General features: G+C 34.6%; 1 protein-coding gene across 1 annotated transcript in view; it reads left to right on the top strand.

Moving 5' to 3' along the window:
* The window catches only part of LOC6035291 (5-hydroxytryptamine receptor), a 160,053-nt gene that overhangs the window by 77,523 nt on the left and 59,143 nt on the right, over positions 1–23,387 (top strand). The window contains exons 3-5 of the mRNA XM_038264335.1: positions 15,401–15,828; positions 22,617–22,856; positions 23,242–23,375. Of these exons, the coding sequence (XP_038120263.1) occupies positions 15,759–15,828; positions 22,617–22,856; positions 23,242–23,375 (444 nt within the window). The 5' untranslated portion in view covers positions 15,401–15,758. The remainder of the gene's footprint in view (positions 1–15,400; positions 15,829–22,616; positions 22,857–23,241; positions 23,376–23,387) is intronic.

The following is a 23,387-nucleotide window of genomic DNA, read 5'->3' as shown; positions in this document are numbered from 1 at the left end:
CCCGGAGAAAATGAAGAACGTTAATCATCTCCCAAGTGGCCCCCTTTTGCCGGAGGAGCAGCCAGCCAAGCTTTTTGAGCCTTCTCAACCCAGGCCCGATGTTCCGCGAAAGGATAAAAGTCTATTAATCCCTTTCGCCCGCGGCACGATGAAAGGATTTTCTTCTCCTCCCGAAGTGGGTGGAAGGATTTGCCTTCGATTTGGCGCAGAATTTTTCGATTTTGAAGAAAAAAATGCAACTTAATATTTTCAAGAATGCGCTAAAATAACACTAACTCTAGGAAAAACAACTCGTGATGATTGAATTTTGACCACTCCTTCACCCGTTATCCTCTCAAAATGCTGAAGGATTCTTGGACTTATTCGTTTTTTGCCCGTCAAATTCGAAGGAAGGGTCCGCAACGGGGCTGAAAACGAGGATAATTAAAAATTACAATAAAATGTTTTCGCCCTTCCCCAACCCCTCCGCCTTTCACACTGCCCGCGAGGGAAATTGATTGAGTTTGTGCGTGTTTGAAGTTGGTTCGATTGCTACTTGCGGTAATTAAACTTGAAAAGGGACGATTTGGGAAGCCCGGCTTGAGGAGGGTGGAGTCAGCGAACGATGAAAGGATTAGATGTCCTGCGGGCTTGTCGTTTTATGACTCAATTTTGGAGAGGATTTTCCGATGGGTGAACCAACGGGGCGGAGGATTTAGATGAGGATGCTGAAAATCTGGAGGGGTTGATGAGAACTTGAAATATTTTCAAAGTTGAACAGTTTTTTTAAGAGATCATTGTTATTAAATGAAGCTTGTCCAGACTTTAAATAAACAACTCAGCTATCGTGTCTTGTCTAACTTAATCTAACTCGATAACTTTTCCAATGAGCAACCTTTCTTAATAAAGTCAAATCAATTTCACATAAGGTGTTACCTTACGAAGAAGAGTAGTCATCAGATTCTCACAAACTCAAACTCAAGCAATCATTTATCTAGCAAAACACTATTCCATACTCCCCTTTCTCAGAGCATGAAAAGATCAGCAAGGCCCAGGCAAAACCACAACAATCTACACATCCGTTCTTGGTTGTGCCCAACCTCTGTCCTTACGAGTCATCGTAGATAGAGCCACCCGGTCTGCACGTAAAGCCCAGCCTAAGCGGCTTATGCGCTAGCAGCAGTCAAACACCAACACGTGTCAAAGCTCACCCTGTCACCTGTGTGTACGTACAGGGATAACTCTGCGTCGAGTTTACAGTTTAATTCTATTAGTTTTAATTAAAAACACCCTCCTGCTCCGACGTGAGAGAGTGCTTCAAACTGTGTTTTGATTAATGAATATTAAATTCTGTTGGCATTAGGAGGGAAATTGAGCCTCTGAGCACGTAGCTTCAAATTGATGAATGGCCTCGCAACTGTTAAACACAGCTTCGCTTGATTACGATTGGCTGATGGGACCTCCTAGCAGATTTGAAAAATAATAAATAATTAAGCTTCATTCTGACTTCTATTCTAGTGCTTGAAGTGTAAACAGATTTTGTGTCAAAAAATGATTAATTTAACCCCAGAAAATGATGAATTTTCATCAGTTTTCTATAAATATTCATCTGGTTTACATTTTTACACATTTTTCATGTAAAATTACTAAAAAAAAGAGGTAATATTAAACCTACCAAATTTTCAACATTCCAAAACTAATTTTTTTTTGTGTGAAGAACAACTAAAAATGGGAAAAGAGTGACAAGAAAAATTAAGAATTTAAAAAAAACTCGATGTGATAGATAATTTTGCAATTCTAAAATTGTCAATTATTTGCGATATGTTTAAATTTTTTCAAATTTGGTCCAACGGTGAAAAAAGATTGCTTTCACGGTGCTGCATGTCATATCCTGGTAGAATTGGTTAGAATTCCTTTCAATCAATTTCTGAGCAACCTGGGCTGGGCATTTTTTTATGTATACATGACGAAATCCAGTCCGCAACCCGTTAAAATCAACATCGCCATGCCAAGGCCAAGGCAAATGCAGCATTTAAAATAAAAGAGGCTGTATTTCCAAAACCGACAGTCTAATCATCAAAGTAGAATCGAAAAAAAATGCAAAAAATTTAAATAACAAAAATTGGGTAATTCTCCGCCAACTCACACAGCAGTTGCCCCGACCCCTCTTCGATTTGCGTGAAACTTTGTTCTAAGGGGTAACTTTTGTCCCTGATCACGAATCCGAGGTCCGTTTTTTGATCTCGTGACGGAGGGGCGATACGACCCCTTCCATTTTTGAACATGCGATAAAAGAGGTGTTTTTCAATAATTTGCAGCCTGAAACGGTGATGAGATAGAAATTTAGTGTCAAAGGGACTTTTATGTAAAATTAGACGCCCGATTTGATGGCGTACTCAGAATTTCGAAAAATCGTATTTTTCATCAAAAAAAACACTAAAAACGTTTAAAAAAATCTCCCATATTCCGTTACTCGACTGTGAAAAATGTTGGAACATGTCAATTAATGGGAAATTTAATGTACTTTTCGAATCTACATTGACCCAGAAGGGTCATTTTTTCATTTAGAACAAAATTTTTCATTTTAAAATATCTTGTTTTTTCTAACTTTGCAGGGTTATTTTTAAGAGTGTAACAATGTTGCACAAAGTTGTAGAGCAGACAATTACAAAATTTTTGATATATAAACATAAGGGGTTTGCTTATAAACATCACGAGTTATCGCGATTTTACGAAAAAAAAGTTTTGAAAAAGTTGGTCGTCATCGATAATGGCCATTCATGGTCACCCGCGACGGACGACGAAACAAAGAGAAACGCAAAAAGTAACTTTTTCAAAACGGACGATTTCAACCATTTACATTTTGTATGTGTGTGTGTGTGTTTTTTTTTTTAAATTTTAACTCAAACTTTGTGAGGGCTTTCCCTATCACCAAAGAAGACATTTTGTGTCATTGATTTACCCATACAATCTTGGCAGCTGTTCATACAAAAATTGTAAGTAAATATTTGAAAATCTGTTACTTTTGAAGGCATTTTCTGACTAATTTGGTGTCTTCGGCAAAGTTGTAATAAAAAATGGTGCAAAGAAAAACATCTTTCTGATTTTTATTAACTTTTTTTTACACGAGCTCAATTTTCTAGAATAATTTCATTATGTGTAAGGAGACAAAAAACCGCAATTTTTGAGCCATAGAAACAGTGATTTACTAAAAAAAAGTTGGATTTTGCGCAGCATTCTGTCTTATGACTTCAAATCCGAAATATGTTTCTCACATATAAAGACCAAACTATGCGGGATTCATTCCTTTTTGTTGAAAAGTGCTGTGAATAATCAAACTTTTTCCAGTAAATTCGCTGTTTCTCGCCAATAGTTCATTTTACTTTGAGGTCTACCTTGATAGTTATGTAAAATTGTCCGGGGAACACCATGGTGATAAAATAAAATAAATGAAAATATAAGGAATTGGTCAAAACTGAATTTTAATACTTAAAACAATAAAATATTATATTGAGAGGGCATTTAAGAGTTGAAATTTTATTTTTATCCAATTCCTTGGACAATTTTCTATAAATTGCAACCTCTAGAAAGTCTTTCACTCACTCAGTTGCAGAGTTACGGGTAAAATAATAAAAAGTTTTATTGAAAATCGTCAAAAAAACAGGGCGGTACCAAAGAAAGAGGGATGGTCCAATCGGCAGAAAACTTTCTGTTAACTATCAACCAAACTCCCAAAAGATTGAAAAAATTCTCGTATGTTTCATTTTTTAAAACTGAAAATCGGGCCATTAAGTGAGCAACCAGCAATCTTCAATATCTCTTAGAAAATTTTATAGCAGATTTTCTGAACTTTAAAAGTAATACTTTCAGAAATGGTCACTTATGGTCGTGTATGAAATTTCGTTTTTTTCCAAAAATCATAATTTTCCCATAAATCTATTACTCGCCGGAAAATTTTGTTTTACCATACTTTTCAATGGCTCAAAAGTTGCGGTATTTTGTCCCCAAAAACCTATCAAAAAACCTCAAGAATAAAAAAATACAAATTTTTGGAAATGGTTTTTTTTTCAATTACATATAAGAAGTAAATAGTTTAGTTGAAAAAGTACATTTAAAAAAAATCAATTACTTTAATTACTCAAAAATCACTTTAAATAATTAAAAAATCGGCAAAAAATTCATGAAACTATTTTTTTCTGAACAGTCCTTATCAAAACCTACAACTTTGCAGAAGACACCAAATTGATCAGAATATTTCTTTAAATTTTTATAGATTTTCGAATATTTGCGTATCATTTTTGTTAGAACAGCTGCCAAAATTGTATGAAGACTTATATGGAGCTTTTTTGGTAAAAGTTTGACACAAATAAAAAATCAAATAAGTTGCTATGGGGCGCGGGTTCGATTCCCGCCTTATCCTTTTGAAGCTTTTCGTCCAATAATTGTCTCGTTTAATATTAGTATTCAGTCTGCAAAGACGGTGTGATTGTCTTTAAAATCCATTCCTGGTTTTGGTAGAGAAAAAACAAAAAATGTGGAATGTAAATTCCTCCAATTTAGAAACGGTGCACGGTGCAAAGTTTCTTTAAATAAAAAAAACTCAAAAAACTTGTGAAAGTTCAATGAAAGTCATAAAAATCAAAAGAACAGTTAAATCTTTTTTAATGTGTAACTTTTCATTTTCTGTATAATTTCAGGTTAAATAACTAAAAAAAATATTAAGAATATTTTTTTGAAGAAATGGTTTATCAAATATATAAATTTAAATATTATTGTTCAGATTGTCAGTCTGAAAACTAATTCCTAAGTTGTTTTATTTTTTATTTTTGAATAATTAAATGTCATCTTTAACAATTTCTATACGACCTCTTCAACATCAATGCCTCAAACAGTTCCGTAGAAGCAATCATATTTCCAAACACACACTTTTTGCTCAAACTTTTCTTCGTGCATACTATCTATCAATCATCTGATTGCCTCGCAAATAAGCTTTTTCCCCACATGGGAAAAGTTCACCCCCTCCCCTCCCTTTCTTCTTCCCACAACAACAGCAGAAGTGAACGCAAAGTTTTACTGTTTGACTTTTGAGAAGGGATGCTTGATTCTGTTTACCATTATGATAAGCCCGTGAACGGATGGATGGTTTTTCGAGTCAAAGTCATCATCGCAAAAGGTTTTTTTTTAAGATTGAGGTGAAGAAAAAAAACAGTGCTATATGTTTACCTTTCTTGTTAGCAGATCAGGGTGTTTGCGTTACCTATCTGTGAAATGTGAGTGAAAGAAATAATAAGAGAGTTATAAAGGCTGATCTCAATTTCCATCATATTTGTTTGTTGAAACTCTTCTTCAGGGGAAAAAAACATAAAATTTCAATGTGTGATCATCAGTACATCCGATTAACAAAATTTCACAGAATCGTGAATCTTCAACCTCAACATAGTGATCTTATTTATGCAAAATGTAGATGCATTTCGTGCAGAGTTTGATAACTCAAGCAAAACTCTATACGCTTGCTCGTCTTCAGAAACTTGATTCCATCAGAAATGCTAGTATTTGTGTTCATCTCGTAAGTAAGTGGAAATCTTTTGCGGTTCTTGCTAGGGTGTTTGATGCTATCTCTGGCATTGCGAATTAAGCAAAACAAAAAATTCTCGCTTTTGATTATTTTTCTCTTACCATTTTTGAACTTTATCTGGATCTAATGTTTTAATAATTTTTGTTTTTAAAAAAGAAAAAAGAAACGAAACATTCTTCGCCAGGTTAGCTTTCCAACTCATTCCCAAAAGCCCTTCTGCAATAATTTATCACGTTTTATCGCCCGAGTGCTACGGGCTCTCATCTTATATTTATTTATGTTTATTCATTTGCTTGCCAAAATGATGATAACGGAGCGATGCTGCCTGATGCCGGAACGGTGATGCTGAACAACGTGGACGACGACGACGACGACGACGATGATGATGATGATGTTGCTGAATGTTTGAGCATAACAGCAACTATAAACATACGTGGGTTTTTGTAAGGGAGCTTCGTCTAAATAAACTCTTGTTTTGCACTTGAGATTATTAACAGCTTCAAACCAAGTCCCACTGAACACGGTTGTTCCCTATAAATCTTGTCGATAAGAACTTCATCATTCTGGGTACAGTGTACGCAACCAAAACACAAGTCTCTCGTCGTTACCATCGCACCATGGTAGGTATCAGGACGTATGCCACGGAGAAGTGGGAAGACAACTTCTGAATCATTAAACATTGAACACCAAATCAAAGAGCTTTCGCAAAATCAAGTCCAATTGTTGATCCAGTGCGGTGTGCTACTGACAGTAGCAGGAGTCTTTGAAATGTTTTTTTTTTTTTTTTTTTTTTTTTTTTTTTTTTTTTTTTCTAGTGGAACTTGCTACAACTTCAGCACTGCGATAGATTTGGATTTGTTCATGGAGCAAGTGATTTTTACAAAAAATTGTGGCCTCCTTATAAAGTTTAACAAACTCTTACCTTGCTCCTAATCATTAACTCATTTCATCATTCCTGAATTATTTTTTTTTTTATTTTGTTCCCATACACACATGACTAATTCTACCACGAATGAGCAAATTTAATGTAAATTTTTATTTTTGTATTCTTTACATGGGTAAGACTTCCATAAAAATATTCAAAAATATTTGCCCTGAGAACTTATTTTGTGATCGTTTTGGTGTATTCAACATAGTTACACCCTTAACGAATCTACTTTATTTTTGCAAAACAATAATTGCGCAAAATATCAATTTTTGAAAATACCTCTTTATTTTTTTAAATACAAAAAAAATTACAGGCCACGGTATCAACATTTGAATGAAAAAAAGTGTTTTCAAATGCATTTTACACCTGCCTAGTTGTGATGCAATCATCAGTTTTCAAAATATCTAAGTATAGAAGATTTTTTTCTTCGTCGAAAAAAACGGTTTTGTAGTTCTATACAGTGGAATTCCACTAACATTGAACATATTTTTGAGCGATCCCAGATATGCTGAATATGACTTTAATTCGAATAATCTCCATGCAAGTTTTTACAAAACAGAAATTGTCAGTGTAGCTTTAAGAATGGTTTCGTTGAAAATTGTTACAAATTTCAGACCAGAGGTGTGAATTAGGCTGAGTCACGGACATATAAAAAAGACAAAAGTGTTCAATTTCGTTGAATATCTCACTGGGCTAGGAATTGATGCCGAAAATAAACATTAAACCTATAAGAAACTTAAAAATAGGAAAATTTGACAGGGTTTTGGGAAATTTTCTATAAGAAGATGAGCAGTTCTCTACGAAATCGATCTTTTTTTTATTTTAATTTTTGTATTTTTTAATCCGGCTGAAACATTTTTTGATGCCTTCGGTATGCCCAAAGAAGGCATTTTGCATCATTAGTTTGTCCATATAATTATACATACAAATTTGGCAGCTGTCCATACAAAAATCATGTATGAAAATTCTTTTGAAGGAATTTTTTGATCGATTTGGTGTCTTCGGCAAAGTTGTAGGTATGGATAAGGACTACACTGAAAAAAATAATACACGGTAAAAAAAATTGGTGATTTTTAATTTAACTATTGGTCACTAAAACTTAAGGGGTTACATACATGTAAATCGGCAAAAATGTCAGAGGTCGGTTTGAGCACATAATTAAACTTTTTTTCAAAATCTGTTTTCAGGGCATTAAAATATACAATCTGTATCTTTTGAAGGAATTTTTTGATCAATTTCGTGTCTTCGGCAAAGTTGTAGGTATGGATATGGACTACAATGAAAAAAATGATACACGATAAAAAAATGGTGATTTTTTATTTAACTTTTTGTCACTAAAACTTGATTTGCAAAAAAAATACTATTTTTAATTTTTTATTTTATTTTTTGATATGTTTTAGAGGACATCAAATGCCAACTTGTCAGAAATTTCCAGGGTGTGCAAAAAATGTTTGAGCGAGTTATGAATTATTGAATCAATACTGATTTTTTCAAAAAACCGAAAAATTGGTCGCAAAAATTTTTTAACTTCATTTTTTGATGTAAAATCAAATTTGCTATCAAAAAGTACTTTAGTTAAATTATGATAAAGTGCACCGTTTTCAAGTTAAATCCATTTTTAGGTGACTTTTTTGAAAATAGTCGAAGTTTTTCAAATCAAAATCAAATTATTCGCTCTACAGCATTGCCTTGGCGTTCTCGATTGCGAGATTCCTACTCGAAACTAGGTGTTCGAAGGCTTGATTGTTGAGGCAATTGCAAACCTCTTTTTACACCTTAGCTTCCATCCACCCCGGGATTCGAACTGACGACTTTTGGATTGTTAGTCCAACTGCCTACCAGCGACTCCACCGAGACAGGACCCAGGGAGACGACTCCTACACCTGGATTGAGCTAACGACCTAACCTTTTTTAGGTTAGTCGGGACCAACATTTACTTCCCTTCCGACGGAAGGCGTGATCAGACAAATCTCGTCTCGAAAAATGCCACCGGGACCGTCTGGGATCGAACCCAGGCCGACTGGATGAGAGGCAATCACGCTTACCCCTACACCACGGTCCTGGCTGTTTTAAAGTTTTTAATTTTTTTAAATTACTGAACATGTTTGCCCACTTTTGAAAATAATAATTTTAAAAAGCTGAGAAAATTTTCTATATTTTGCATTTTTAAACATTGTTGATCCGACCTTTCGTTGCTGAGATATTACCATACAAAGGTTTAAAAACAGGAAAATTGATGTTTTCTTAGTCCCACCCAAACAACACACCATTTTCTAATGTCGATATCTCAGCAACTGGTCCGATTTTCAATGCTAAACTATGAAACATTCGTGAAATTTTCCGATCTTTTCGAAAAAAATATTTTCAAAATTTTTAAACCCAGACTAACATTTTAATGGGACGTAATATTGAATGTTTGGCCCTTTTGAAATGTTAGTCTTGGTTTAAAAAAATTGAAAATATTTTTTTTCGAAAAGATCGGAAAATTTCACGAATGTTTCATATTTTATCATTGAAAATCGGACCATTAGTTGCTGAGATATTGACATTAGAAAATGGTGTGTTGTTTGGGTGGGAAAACATCAAATTTCCTGTTTTTAAACCTTTGCATGGCAATATCTCAGCAACTAAGGGTCGTATCAACAAAAAAGGGCAAAATATAGAGAATTTTCTCAGCTTTTCAAAAATATTATTTTCAAAAGTGGGCAAACATGTGCAGTGATTTAAAAAAAAAATAAAAACTTCGACTATTTTCAAAAAAGTCACCTAAAAATGGATTTAACTTGAAAACGGTGCACTTTATCAAAATTTAACTCAAGTACTTTTTGATTGCAAATTTGATTTTACATCAAAAAATGAAGTTGAAAAATTTTTGCGAACAATTTTTCGATTTTTTGAAAAAATCAGTATTGATTCAAAAATTCATAACTCGCTCAAAGTTATGGATTGTAAGTCCAACTGCCTACCAGCGACTCCACCGAGTCAGGACCCAGGGAGACGACTCGTACACCTGAAGTGAGCTAACGACCTAACTTTTTAGGTTAGTCCGGGGCCAACATTTACTTCCCGTCCAACGGAAGGCGTGATCAGACAAATCTCGTCTCGAAAAATGCCACCGGGTCCGTCTGGGATCGAACCCAGGCCGACTGGGTAAGAGGCAATCACGCTTACCCCTACACCATGGTCCCGGCTATATTATTTTTACACATAAAACACAAAATATTAGTGGGAAAAACCAGCCAAAGATGACCCTTGTAAAAATACATTTTTAAAACATTGGCAAAGTCACATGAAACAAGTCATACTTCCAACCCTAATATTTTCTAAAATTTTAAAAGTTATTCTTTCCAACGCTTTTATAGATCAAAAACTGGTTGAAAAATTGATTTTTAACGAACATTTAAATCGATGCCCGTCTATAGACGGGGTTGGATTGTAGAGGGTTAAGTAAATTAAAAGTTCCAAATTTGAATTAAATTCATTAGAAATTTTTTTATTTTTTTCGTAAAAATATAATTTTGTCGCATTGATTTAATTTTTTAAAGAAAGAATCACCTGTTTTTCAAATTTGCTTTAAAACTTACTTTATTGAAAAGTCCTATAAATCTGAGATATATTGATTCTGTTCATCAGTAAGCATTGATAAAGGATAGTTATTTTAGGCTATTGCTAATTTTATCTCAAATCCACTCAATAAATGTGGCTCGTTATCCCTGAGGGTATCAAGACCCCGAAGTGCAAATTGAAATGTGCAGAATTGGTGCGGGAAGGGACTCTGCGCAACGTGTCCACTTGAGTTTTTTTTTTTTTTGTTGCATTCTTGCAGGTTCTGCTGTTCAGAAAATAAACTCAACAAAAATTTATGTTTGGACTTTACTGAACTGCCCATGTTTACATAATGGTTCCTTTTGCGTTTTCATTTCTTTTGAGCTAATGATGTTATTTGGTTTAAAATCATTTAAGCTTTTATAAAAACTAGAAGTATACAGTGCTTTGATTTACAAAATCGCAGTAGATTCACTTCTTCAGTAACAGTTTTTTTTGCGCATGGGTCAATTCAACGAACATGTTCTAATTAAAACTTTGTGCCACAGTTGAGCTCATTAAAACTTTTAATTCTGGATGAACGGGTGCGATCGATGCTTAATTTTCGGCGTTTTTTTAGAATAATGTTTAATTATCACGAATTCCGTGCCTCCGAGTTGAAACCATAATTGAAAACAAAAAATCTCTCTCACACACACAATCAAGTTCACAAAGTGGGATCCATCACCAGCTGACACGTGGGATTTTATTAATGAGCAGCCAACCCCAAAGACTCTATACCCACACCGCATCTTTGCGTTTCCACAGTGCCGAGTGACGTGAGCACCAAGTGAAAAATTTAAAATTCTTATCAACATTACTCACGCTGCTGGTGGGGCTCTCGGTTGGCAGCTAACGCCACCCCGCGGTGAGCATTGAGGTTAGGGTTTCCCAGAGCCCTGATCCCGAGAAGCCAACGAGCGTGCTGCGTCCGGACCCACGCGCCGTACAGTGGGGCGTTTGGTTTGGGGAAATTTGATTTGTAAGTATGAATTTTAGAAAAAATTTCATGAATGTGTAAAACATTCAAATGATTTTTGGTTTTTCCTTTATATATTTTCAGTAAATGTAATATTTTAAATAATAAAGAAACTTATTTGAAGTTATAATAGTTTGCTAAGCAAAAGTACAAGCATGGAACTTATTTCAATACCAACTTTCAAAAGAATTAAGAGGCATTATTTGTTAATATTGCTCGGTTTGTTCTAGAGGTCGTATCGAGGTGCTCCGATTTGGATGAAACTTTCAGCGTTTGTTTGTCTATACATGAGATGAACTCATGCCAAATATGAGCCCTCTACGACAAAGGGAAGTGGGGTAAAACGGGCTTCAAAGTTTGAGGTCCAAAACACCTAAAAAATCTTAAAATTGCTCGCATTTCTGTAAAACTTCATCAATTCCAACTCTCGTAGATGAATTCAAAAGGTCTTTTGAAGCACTTCAAAATGTGCATCCAGGATTGGTTTGAAATTTTCTCTTAGCTTTTGCAAATTACTGTCAAAAATGGATTTTTTTAAAACCTTAATATCTCTTTCCAACAGCCTCCAACACCCATACTCTCATAGGTCAAAAGATAGGCAATTTTATGGACTATAAGCCTATGGTATTACCTTTTTGGCCAATCGCAGTTTTTCTCATAGTTTTTCGATTTACAATGTTAAAATATGAAGCATTCGTGAAATTTTGCGATCTTTTCGAAAAAAATATTTTAAAATTTTTTAAACCAAGACAAACATTTCAAAAGAGCATAATATTGAATTTTTGGCCCTTTTTAATGTTAGTCTTGATTTAAAAATTTTGAAAGTATTTTTTTCGAAAAGATCGGAAAATTTCACGAATTTTAACATTGTAAATCGGACCATTAGTTGCTGAGATATTTGTCTTATATTTTTGTGCTAAAAGTGTTCAACTAAATTCAAATTTTATCGTTTTATGAGCCATTTTCTAAAAGTTTTGATGAAATTTTTGACTGTTTTTAATTCAATTTAATTTGTGAAGTTGTTGCAATGAGGTATAATTATAAACAACATTTTTGTGTCCCATTCAAATATTTTTCATAGTGTATAAATAACACTTATTTTTTATCAAATTATCTGGATCCGGCTTCAAAAAAGTGTATCAATAACACTAAAGTACTTATAACTTTTGATAGGTTTGTCAGATCTTCAATCTTTTGGGCTTGTTGGAAAGGTTTTTTGATTACCTATCCAACGATGGGTCGCATGATAGATCCGGACAACTTTTTCATCAAAATATTTGAGATCCGGCTTTAAAAAAGTTTGTAAATATCACTTAAGTGTTCATAACTTTTGATGGGGTTGTCAGATCTTCAATCCTTTTAACGCGTTGGAAAGGTCTTTCAAATACCTTTCTAATAATATATAGCATGACGGGTTTTCTGACAAAAACCACCCTTTTTACAATCTTCCGAAGTTTAGCTAAAATTGTTTTTTAGCATAACTTTTGAAGTACTTTTCTGAACTTTATAATATTAACTAGGGTCTTGTGGAACCTCAAGACGGATCGAATGAGATCAAAACGGTTTAAATCGGTTCAGCCAATCCGGAGATAATCGAGTGCATGTTTTTCGGTGCACGGACTCACATCCAGACACACGCACAGACATATGTTCAGAATTTTATTCTGAGTCGATAGGTATACGTGAAGGTGGGTCTACAAGGTCTAATAAAGAAGTTCATTTTTTGAGTGATTTTAAAGCCTTTCTTCATTGAGGTGAGGAAGGCAAAAAAGAATGTTGCCGAAATTAACATGAAAAAGTCAAAACTAAAACTTAAATTAATAAAATTACAAAACCACTTAACTGGGTCAAATGACCATATTACATGATCAGCCAAAATGGGTCTGCGAGCCATACTTTGATCACCACTGATTTAGAATGTAGTTCACTTTAAAGCAGGCCTGCCCAACCTTTTTGGCTCAATTTGCACTTTTTTAGTCCTCAAAATATCAATTGTTCAAAAATATTTATACTAGTCGTTTTTATCGACCCGGACCAGTTTTTCACTTAAAACATACATAAAAAAAACCTGCAAAAATATTTTTTCCAAACGGTTGTCAAATTTATGTCCACTGGGCATCTGAGAATCGATTTCATCAAATATACCATGAGCAAGTTAAAAATTGTTATTTTGACGACCAACAATGTGAAAATTGAGCCAAAATGGTTGGACATGCCTGCTTTCAAGCAACAAAAAAAAATGCTGTGTTTATGCTACAAGCATAACCATCATGAACAAGTACTTGATATACTTGAATAGCACGTTTCGCGTTGGGAAAGAATGGTTCATCTTCAGGCGGAGCGCTAAGACAAAATTCATGGTCATCAAAGGCGTAGGTGGTTATGTTATACACATTACCAATATGACAAAGAACATTCTTTACGGAAATACAATAAAAAATCGATCAAGATATTTTTATTTTAAATTGTTAGCAAATTGGTAAAAGTACAGTCCAGACTCGATTATTCGAAGGCCTTGGCAATGTATCACTTCGGATAATCGAGTCTGGGCTGTATCAATTTCATACTCGGTAACGAAAATAACGAGTTGTGAACCCATATTGCCCAAACTGATATGATTCTTTAAATGCCCCAACCTTAGAATAACTATGAGGGATCGGTCAGGTTAAAACCTGCTCTGATAAGGTTTGATAAATGTTCTCCCGTCCGAATATTCTTAAGGTCTGCTAGCCGTTCCAGACTGTGACCAAATTTGTCCAAACCCATTTGTTCCATATCATTCTGCTGTTCCGCTTCCACCAACAAAACCAATACTTTTTAAGTAGATTGCTCAACTCAGTTGTTGAAAGTAATTTCTAAACCAACCAACTTTTCTCTCCCACTGTGCCCCCTCTCAACGGGAGGCACATTCCACTGGTACTCGAGGAAAATTCACAGCGTAATGTTGAAACTTTACACTCCGAAAAATCCTCCACCTGCTCAGCCTCAGCAATCTCTGGCCCAGCCCAGCCTCATTCCGGGTGGTGGGAGGTTAATCCACTTGTACGAAGCCGTTCGCCTTCTACGGCATGCCGGGCGTCGGAAGAGATCCACTTCATTTATCAGACCCATCGCCTAGGCACAGCGAGAGAACACCTAGAGCTTTACGCTTCTTCTCGGTTTTTAGTGGAAGCTTAAGTTGGAGGTGCTTTTCACAGACAAGCGCATGGCTTTGGGTTACAATTTGGTCAAAAATTGTTATCACAAACAACATTTTTGAAAAGACGTTTCATTTTCTTTTCTGTTGAATCGAAAATAACAAAAAAAAAGGAAAATTTGTGTTTCAGAATCTTGTCAAAAAAAACCACAACGCGAAGGGGTTCAATTTCCAAAGCCCAAGCCACGCGGCGTTTTTCTTCCGCACTCTGATCCAATTTTATGCGCCACAAAGTGCCACGATAATTTATTAGGAAAGTTTCCAGCAATTTTCACACCACCACCAGGATGAGCTGCTGTCGGGCAGTGTATAGTAAAGTTGGGGCGAAAAGAAGCTCGAAACTACACCTGCTTGCTTGCCAGGGGGACCGCGCCAGGTGGTAATCCGTCAATTTGGTGGGGTTGGACGACGTTGCCGGGCCGCAGGTGGTTTCCAGTTTCGGACGAAATTTGAGCGGAAAATTCAAATTGCGGGAGAAAAGCTCGTGTGATGGTGATGCCCGGGGGGGATCTATTGTTTGGGAACTTGAGCTTACATTTGAACGAACATTTTACGAGTTGAATTGAAAATTTGAGACATCATCAGGCATAATTGATTATTTGTAGTCCATACTAGTGCAATTTTGGCAGCTGTTCATATAAAAATAGTAAACAAATATTCATTAATCTATATCTTCTAAAGGAATTTTCTGATCGATTGTTGTCTTTGGCAACGTTGTAGTCAGGCTGATTTTTTCAAAAATTTTGCTTGGTCTGAATAAAACATATCCTTAATTTTAAAAATCCTTCGAATATACGCCACATAAAAATGTGGGGAAACAAAAATCCTATTCAACAATGAATCCAACAAAAAAACAAATCTGCTAACACTGCCGACTACGTTTCAGTCTGTAATTCAATTACATCTAATCAGAACCCAATGCAGCGTCATTCAACGATCCACTTGCCATTACGGCAACAGCTTTTCCGGCTGAGTGTGTTGATTCGATATTGCCGGCTATCAGTTACCATTAGAAGGGTGTGGTTGAATCGAATAACATGAATACCGTTTTACACCTCATCAGGCGCCCAGCCCGGAGAGGCCACAGGCATTTCCCCTTAACGATCCACACGTATAGCTAACGTTTTGTTTTCCACGTTTTCTGCGTTCTTCTTGCAGGGCAGGCAGCCTCCGGTCGTTATCCACACTTCGTTGACCAATTACCCACCACCGGGAGTAACGTCGGACAACCAGCCAACCCACCGTACCGTACGACGACAATGACCATGCTTGACGACGCCATCGATCAGCGTCGGTGCTGCTGCCGTCGGTGCCATTACCAGCGTCGGTCCGGCCAGTTCAGTTACCTTGGATCTTCTTCCTCCGTCCGTCGTGGTGATGACACGGCCATTCCGATGTGGTCCCCCCTCTTCTGCTGCGCCACGACCGCTGGCAACCGAAGCTAACTTTGGACACCTCGTCGTACTGCTCGGAAGAACGGGCCGCCCGGAGGCCGTAAAATCACTCGCATAAAGTCATGGATTTCCACAAAGCACCCCCGCCCAGGCCCCCCAGCCTGGGGACGTCCCTCGCCAAGTCCAGTGCGGGTAAGTGGAGGAATATTATCCACGTATTTTTTCAGGAATAAAATGTTTTTGACATTTTACAACGCAAAAAATAAAAAACAAAAAACCAAAAAACAACAAACAAAAAACAAAAAGCAAAAAACAAAAAACAAAAAGCAAAAAACAAAAAACAAAAAACAAAAAACAAAAAACAAAAAACAAAAAACAAAAAACAAAAAACAAAAAACAAAAAACAAAAAACAAAAAAACAAAAAACAAAAAACAAAAACAAAAAACAAAAAACAAAAACAAAAACAAAACAAAAAACAAAAAACAAAAAACAAAAAACAAAAAACAAAAAACAAAAAACAAAAAACAAAAAACAAAAAACAAAAAACAAAAAAACAAAAAACAAAAAACAAAAAACAGAAAACAGAAAACAAAAACCAAAAAACAAAAAACAAAAACGAATTTCATTAGTATTTGTTACATGGCGTGTTTTCTAGAACAACTTTTCAGGAAAAAATAGTCAACGCTACTTTCAAATGTGTCTTATGAGTCTTATATGAAATTTTCTCAACTTTCCAATGCTTTTAAGAGTGAAATGATTCATCGGAAAATTTCTGAGATTATTTATTGGAAACTTTTGAATAACAGTTCTTATCAAATTATGTGTTTTATGCGTCATTTTTTCATCAAATTTAAAACAAGACAAGAAACAGCTTTATAGAAGGTTGCAAATCGCTAAACATTTTGAAAATAATGTTTTAACTTATTTTTTTGAATATGTGAGACTTATTGAGAAATTTAAAGCGTAAAACCGTAAAAACGGTTTGTAGATTTGAGATTTTTAAGGGTATTTTTAGATTTTTGTGAATAAATATGATATTCCTTTAATCAAATATGAACCAGGAAAAAAAACTGTTGCAAGCTTCAAAAGTCAAATTCTCATAAGTATAAAATATAGAAAACAAATATTAAATGTTTTTCTATTGAAAATGCATTTTAAAGTAGGAGTAAAATTTGCGTGTTTTAAGCCTGAATGTTGAAAACATCGTCACTAATATTTTTTTTGTTTGAACAAAAATAAAAAGTTTTTAATAAAAAATTCAAACAGAAACTTACATTCCAAACTAGTTGTACAAAAGTCAAAGTATTTGTAAAATGTTTTAAAAATTTAAGATTTGTACATAAAAACAACCTCCTTGCCCTGATATACAGTGTAAACTAACAGGATATCGATTCAATAAAATTACAATTGCAATTACAATTATATTCTATAATATTGTTGTTTTTTCTTGATCATTTCATAGAAGAAAACTAAAAAAACAATTCAACAATATTGTAGTTCAATTTCGAGTATAAAACATGTTTTGTATCCATGCAACTAGTAATTCTTTGGTTAATGAAATATGATATTTTTTCATAAAAATCAATCAATTACAAACAAGCAAAAAAATCGGGTTTATCAGCTAATTCAAGATAAATCAGAGCAGACGAGTGATATTTGTACTCTAAAGCTTTGTAGTAATCTATAAATTCTTTTTAAAATATACTTAAATACGGTTTCATGATTTTCATTTCTGAATAAATACCACATACCACATCGATTAACCGAAGTTCGATTATCCGAAGGTTTGTATGGGACTTCTGAGAATCGAATCACGAAGAATTTATTTTTCTTTTTCTTGTTCTAAACATGAAATTCGAGTTCTGCAACCCCTTTAAGTCAAATTTGAATAGTTGATTGCCTAATAAATAATAAAATGCATTATTTTTTTTTTCAATATTTTAACACCGCCATATTAATCGCCATCTTGGATTTAAATGTTTTGAATCACTTTACCGTAGTTTTGGGGTCATACATAAGCTCGATAATAAAAAAATAGGCAACGAAATTTTTTTTTCGTGATTCGATTATCCGAAGTGAATTTTTCCCGAGGCCTTCGGATTATCGAGTCTGGACTAGAGGGTGACGAGCGGGAATTCCCGGGAAATCGGCAATTTTTGGACCTCTCGATTCCCGGGAAATTTGGTCGAGACTCCCGGGAAATTTTATACTTACAAATATCGACCCAAAATTAAAAATTTAATCAGAAAAACATTTGAAAAATTCAAAATTGTTTAGAATATTGGATGTTCAATGTTCGATTCCCAAATTTGAATAAACCAATGCTTCTCTAATCTTCTTATTCTAAAAGTGTAAATTTAAACTTTTAAAAATTCCGATAACTATAATTGAGAGTAACCAAACAATGTGGACCCCAAAATTTACCTTGAAATATTCTAAGTAACACACCAGGAATGAAATATTTATTGTTTTTAAAGAGAAAACCATTTCAAGATAAGTTTGATTTCCATATCCTCTATCAAGCATAGAAAAACTCATAATCTTTTTTTTTTAATTCTTAGTAAGCCAATTTCAATGTATCGAGGTAGTTTCCTTTTTTGATGTCAATAAGTAATTTTGTGTTTTGCATATTAAATTATATTTATGTTGGGAATAAAATTCAGGCATTATTTGTAAAGTTAGTGTCCGCTAATTGTGAACATTTACAGTTGATCTTAAGAAGGAAAAAATCATCTTAAAGTTTTTACTTTGTGTCGTTATTTATCATATTGCAAAAATGCCATATTGCATAAATGGAAAATTATATATTAGTAATATTTTTACTTTCAAAAAATCTAATAATAAGTTCAACAACAAGTTTGTCCAACTTTTGAAAAATCACTCAGTGCGAATGAAGATTCGTATACATTTTAAACTGCAATTTCGAGTCCCAAAAAGGCTCAAGAAACGATTTTGTATTTGTACTTGAGGTAAAAAATTTAAATGAAGAAAAATTTCCTTAAAACAATGAGGTTACTTAAATTTACATTTCATTGAATTAGTATGAATGAATTGTATCTGAATTCATTAAAAAGAAACGTTTTTTTTACTTTTCTTTTTAAGTTATTGACACTATTGGCTAGTTAAAAAAAATCCCGGGTCCCGGGAATTCCCGGGAAATGGCAAAACTCAACTCTCGATTCCCGGGAAATTGAAAATCTCGAGAGTCGTCACCCTCTAGTCTGGACTGTATTCAAAAACTCGGTTAAACTAAAGTTTAAGACTGTTTAACGTTTTGCACCCATCTACAAAGTTGTTACTTGTCTTATTTTGCACATTTTGATGAGTAAATGTCACATAAAACACATCATTTGGCAAGCTTCAAAAAATGCGATTGAAAAGTTTCCAATAACTAATAAAGGAATTTCGAACAAAAAACTTAAAAAATAGTTATCTCAGTAATTTCTCGATGAATCATTTCGCTCTTCGAAGCTTAGGAAAGCTGAGAATTTCCTTTCCTATAAGACTCATTTGAAAGTAGCGATGACTATTTTTGCTCCTTAAGGTTGCCCAGAAAACACGCCGAGTGTTAGACTGCAAAAAAAAAACAAATTCCTAAAAGTTTAAAAATGACGATTTTAAGCATCAATTTTCCTTTATGAGGTCAAAAATTGTACATCAAATTGATAAACTTTTAATTTACTGGTAATACTCTAGTTCAAGAAACTTCACAGTAAAAAAAATCGTGGTAATATTACATCTGGTAAGGGGTAAATCTTTAATTTCAGGAAAAATGAGCAATTTTACCTCTGAAAATGTGTAATTTTACCACTTTTCTGTTGTAATATCGCTTTTTCAGTCTTACTTGAGGTAAAATTACATCATAAAAGAGGTAATATTCAACCTGCTTATAATACATCTTCCATTTACATTTACGCAATTTTTTACTTTGCATTCATTGAAATCTAGAGCTTAGATTATCGAATCAGCTCTGAACTCAGAATATATATAGACCCGACTGCATAGCCACATTTGCAAAAAAAACTGACGCCATTCCTGCCCAATGGAAGCCAGAAGCCAGTGCCGAGGGACTCACGTCCCTTGGTGCTCGGTGCTGTCCCAGTGGAATAATCACGTTTTCCCACTTTACTTGAATTACACATTTTGCGCTGAATGGCACTTGAACAGTTGTTTCAAAATTGTAAAACGACTATTAACCCCATCATGGATGCCCAAACGCAAGGGTTATTGCTTTGAGGGTTATTCGCTTTTCTTTTTTCTTGCAGCTTTGCAGATTCTATTTTAAAATGCACAATAAGTATTTGGGCGTTTTTGTTTAAAGCCATTTATAGCGAACCTGTCAAAAAGACAAAATTGAATTCACGTGTAATGCTGTATCCTCTCCCCTTATTAGAAAGTTAGTATCGCTCAGTGACATACGTGTGTCCTTTATCACCCACAAAGTCCCCTACCCTCTGCTTTAACTTCATCTATCGTCACCCTAGTTGCGTTCGGTTAACATCAACTACCTAAATGCGAAAATAATGTGCATCAAATTACATCGGACGGTGTGTTTGAAAACGAGCTTTTTGATTTTTTTTTTATAAACCATGGATTTCTTTTTTGTTTAATTTTCTCATTTTTAGAATTTCACCACATAACTTACCAAACAATCACAAACTGAAAAACCAAAAAAAGTCAGTAGTTTCACTGCTCCTATTGTAACTCCAATTTATTGTGCTCAGCTTTACGAGCCACGAAATAGAAGTTAATCATGCTGACGTCATTTAATGGGCCGCAGTTTTGCGGTTTTATGTTCAGGTGAACAGGACACCGAGTTTTATCTACTGGGTGCGAGCTAATGTGTTTGTCATCCCGTTTTGGTTGAATTATACAGCTGAGCAACTCTCATTTTGCATCATTAGTTTATCCAAATAATTTTCCATACAAATTCGGCAACTGTCTATACAAAAATGATACATGAAAATTCAAAAATCTGTATCTTTTGAAGGATTTTTTTGATCGATTTGGTGTCTTAAGCAAAGTTAAAGTTATGGATAAAGACTACATTGAAAAAAAAAATAAACACTGTAAAAAATTGTGATTTTTTATTTCCCTTTTTGTCGCAAAAATTTGATTTGCAAATTTTTTTTTATTAATATATATTTTTTTATTTTCTGATCTGTTTTAGGGGATATTAAAGGCAAACTTTTCAGAAATTTCCAAAACGGGCACACATTTTTTTTCAATACTGTTTTTTTTTAATTCTGATAAAGTGCACCATTTTCAAGTTACAGCAATTTTTGGGTAGCTTTTTTGAAAAAAGTCGCTGTTATTCATTTTTTTTTAAATTAGTGCTCATGTTTGCCCACCTTAGAAAAAATATTTTTGAAAAGCTGAGAAAATTCTCTTTTATTTGCTCTTTTGAACTATGTTAATACGACCCTTCGTTACTGAGATATTTCTATCCAAAGGTTTAAAAACAGGAAAATTGATGTTTTCTAAGTCTCACCCAATCAACCCACCATTTTATAATGTCGATATCTCAGCAGCTAATGGTTCGATTTTCAATGTTAAAATATGAAATATTGAGCAACTCTCCATTTTTATTTTTTGTATTTTTTTATTTGACTTTAACTTTGTGGGGGCATTTCCTATGACCAAATAAGCTATTTTGCGTCATTGGTTCACCCATACAAGTCTCCATACAATTTTGGCTGCTGTCCATACAAAAATGGTATGTAAATATTCAAACAGCTGTAACTTTTGAGTAAATTTTTTGATCAATTTGGTGTCTTCGGCAAAGTTGTAGGTATTGTTGAGGACTTTTGAGAACAAAAATAGGTACACGGAAAAAAAATTTGCAGATTTTTTTATCAACTTTTATTTAACTTAAAATCAATTTCCCAAAATACGTATTTTTTGATTTTCGAGATTTTTTGATATGTTTTAGGGGACAAGAATCCGCAACTTTTGAGCCATAGAGAAACATGGTCAAAAAATCTGCCGCCGAGTTATGAATTTTTGAAAAAATAGTGATTTTTGGAAAAAATCGAAGTTTCATGCAAAAACAAGTTCGACATAATTTTTTATGCAAAATTGAATTTTCAATCGAAAAGTACTTAACACATTTTTTGATAAAGGGCTCCGTTTTCAAGATATAGCCACCGAAAGTTTGATTTAAGCGACATATTTGCAGTTTTTCGATTTTTAAAAATAGTGACCATAAGTGACCATTTCTAAAAAAAAATTGTTTTGTTTGAGAAGTTGAGAAAATTTGCTATAAAATTGTCTAAGAGACATTGAAGATTTGTCCTCGGGTTGCTGAGATAGAGCCGCTTTAAGAAAAAGAAACACGAAAATTGAAGATTTCTTAATCTCACCAAAATAACCCACCATTTTCTAATGACGATATCTCAGCAACTAATTGTCCGATTATTAATGTTAAAACATGAAACATTCGTGAAATTTTCCGATCTTTTCGTAAAAAATATTTTGAAAAAAAAAATATTTTAAATCAAGACAAACATTTTAAAAGGGCCAAACATTGAATATTACGCCCATAAATAAAATTGGACGCCTGAAACTATTAATATACTTTTCGAAAATGTTGATTTTAAAATTTCGCAGGGTTGTTCTTAAGTGTGTAACAATGTTCTACAATGTTGTAGAGCAGACAATTACAAAAAAGTGGTTTATAAACATAAAAAAGTTTGCTTGTAACCTTCATGAGTGATCGGGACCTTTTATTTTATAGAGCGAGAGTAGAGTTTTCCAAAGTGAATGCAAATACATCCAAATTATGTTTCAATGGACGCTCGTTGCACTGGAGCATACAATTTGCCATTTATTCTGCCCCGTTGAGCGCAAAATTGTTAAAAACTATTTCATCCGCGAATGTTCTCTCATTGTTGTCCCCATCTCTTTACTTCCACGCAACCAACCGGATACTAATCACACACACACACACACACCCGTTGGCATTCGACGTGTACGCCAGACGTGTACGACTACATCTTCATCGACAGTGGCAGCCCGGACTCGTACCTGGCCGCCGGTGAACTGGGCGCCCTCACGGTGAACGAAACGCTGCTGATGCTCGGCGGCAATGGAACCGTCGGCAATGGCAGCGACCTGGGCAACGGAACGGCCACCGGGGCGGACGAACCGCTGGCCGACGTCATCACGATGGCCGTCACGTCGCTCATCCTCGGACTGATGATACTGATTACCGTTATAGGTGAGTTTGCTTCCCGGTCTAGCAATTGCTCTATGGTTGAGCCTATTTATTTTTGATTAGCTACACGGAGAAAAAAGAGTTCCCAAAATCGTGAACAAGCGTACATGAAAATCGGAACCACGAACAAAGTGTTCAAATCCCATGGTACGATTTCCAAAAACGTACCATGGGGTTTGAAACCTTTGTTCGTGGTTCCCATTTTCATGTACGCTTGTTCACGATTTTGGGAACACTTTTTTCTCCGTGTATGATATGATGGGAACACGAATGTTCGCTGTAGCCAACTCATGAAAATCAGAATATATGAGTTTATTATTATTTAAATTGTAAACCATTTCGGAAACATTGAAACCAAAAACATCCCAATATCGTATCTACCCCGCAGGAAATGTGTTTGTAATTGCTGCCATCATCTTAGAACGTAATTTACAAAACGTAGCAAACTATTTAGTGGCATCGCTAGCCGTGGCCGACCTGCTCGTGGCATGTCTGGTGATGCCGTTGGGGGCCGTTTACGAGGTGAGGGGTGAA

Source organism: Culex quinquefasciatus, chromosome 3, assembly GCF_015732765.1.
Source record: "Culex quinquefasciatus strain JHB chromosome 3, VPISU_Cqui_1.0_pri_paternal, whole genome shotgun sequence".
NCBI classification, from domain to species: Eukaryota; Metazoa; Arthropoda; class Insecta; order Diptera; family Culicidae; genus Culex; species Culex quinquefasciatus.
This window is presented reverse-complemented; position numbering and strand designations above follow the sequence as displayed.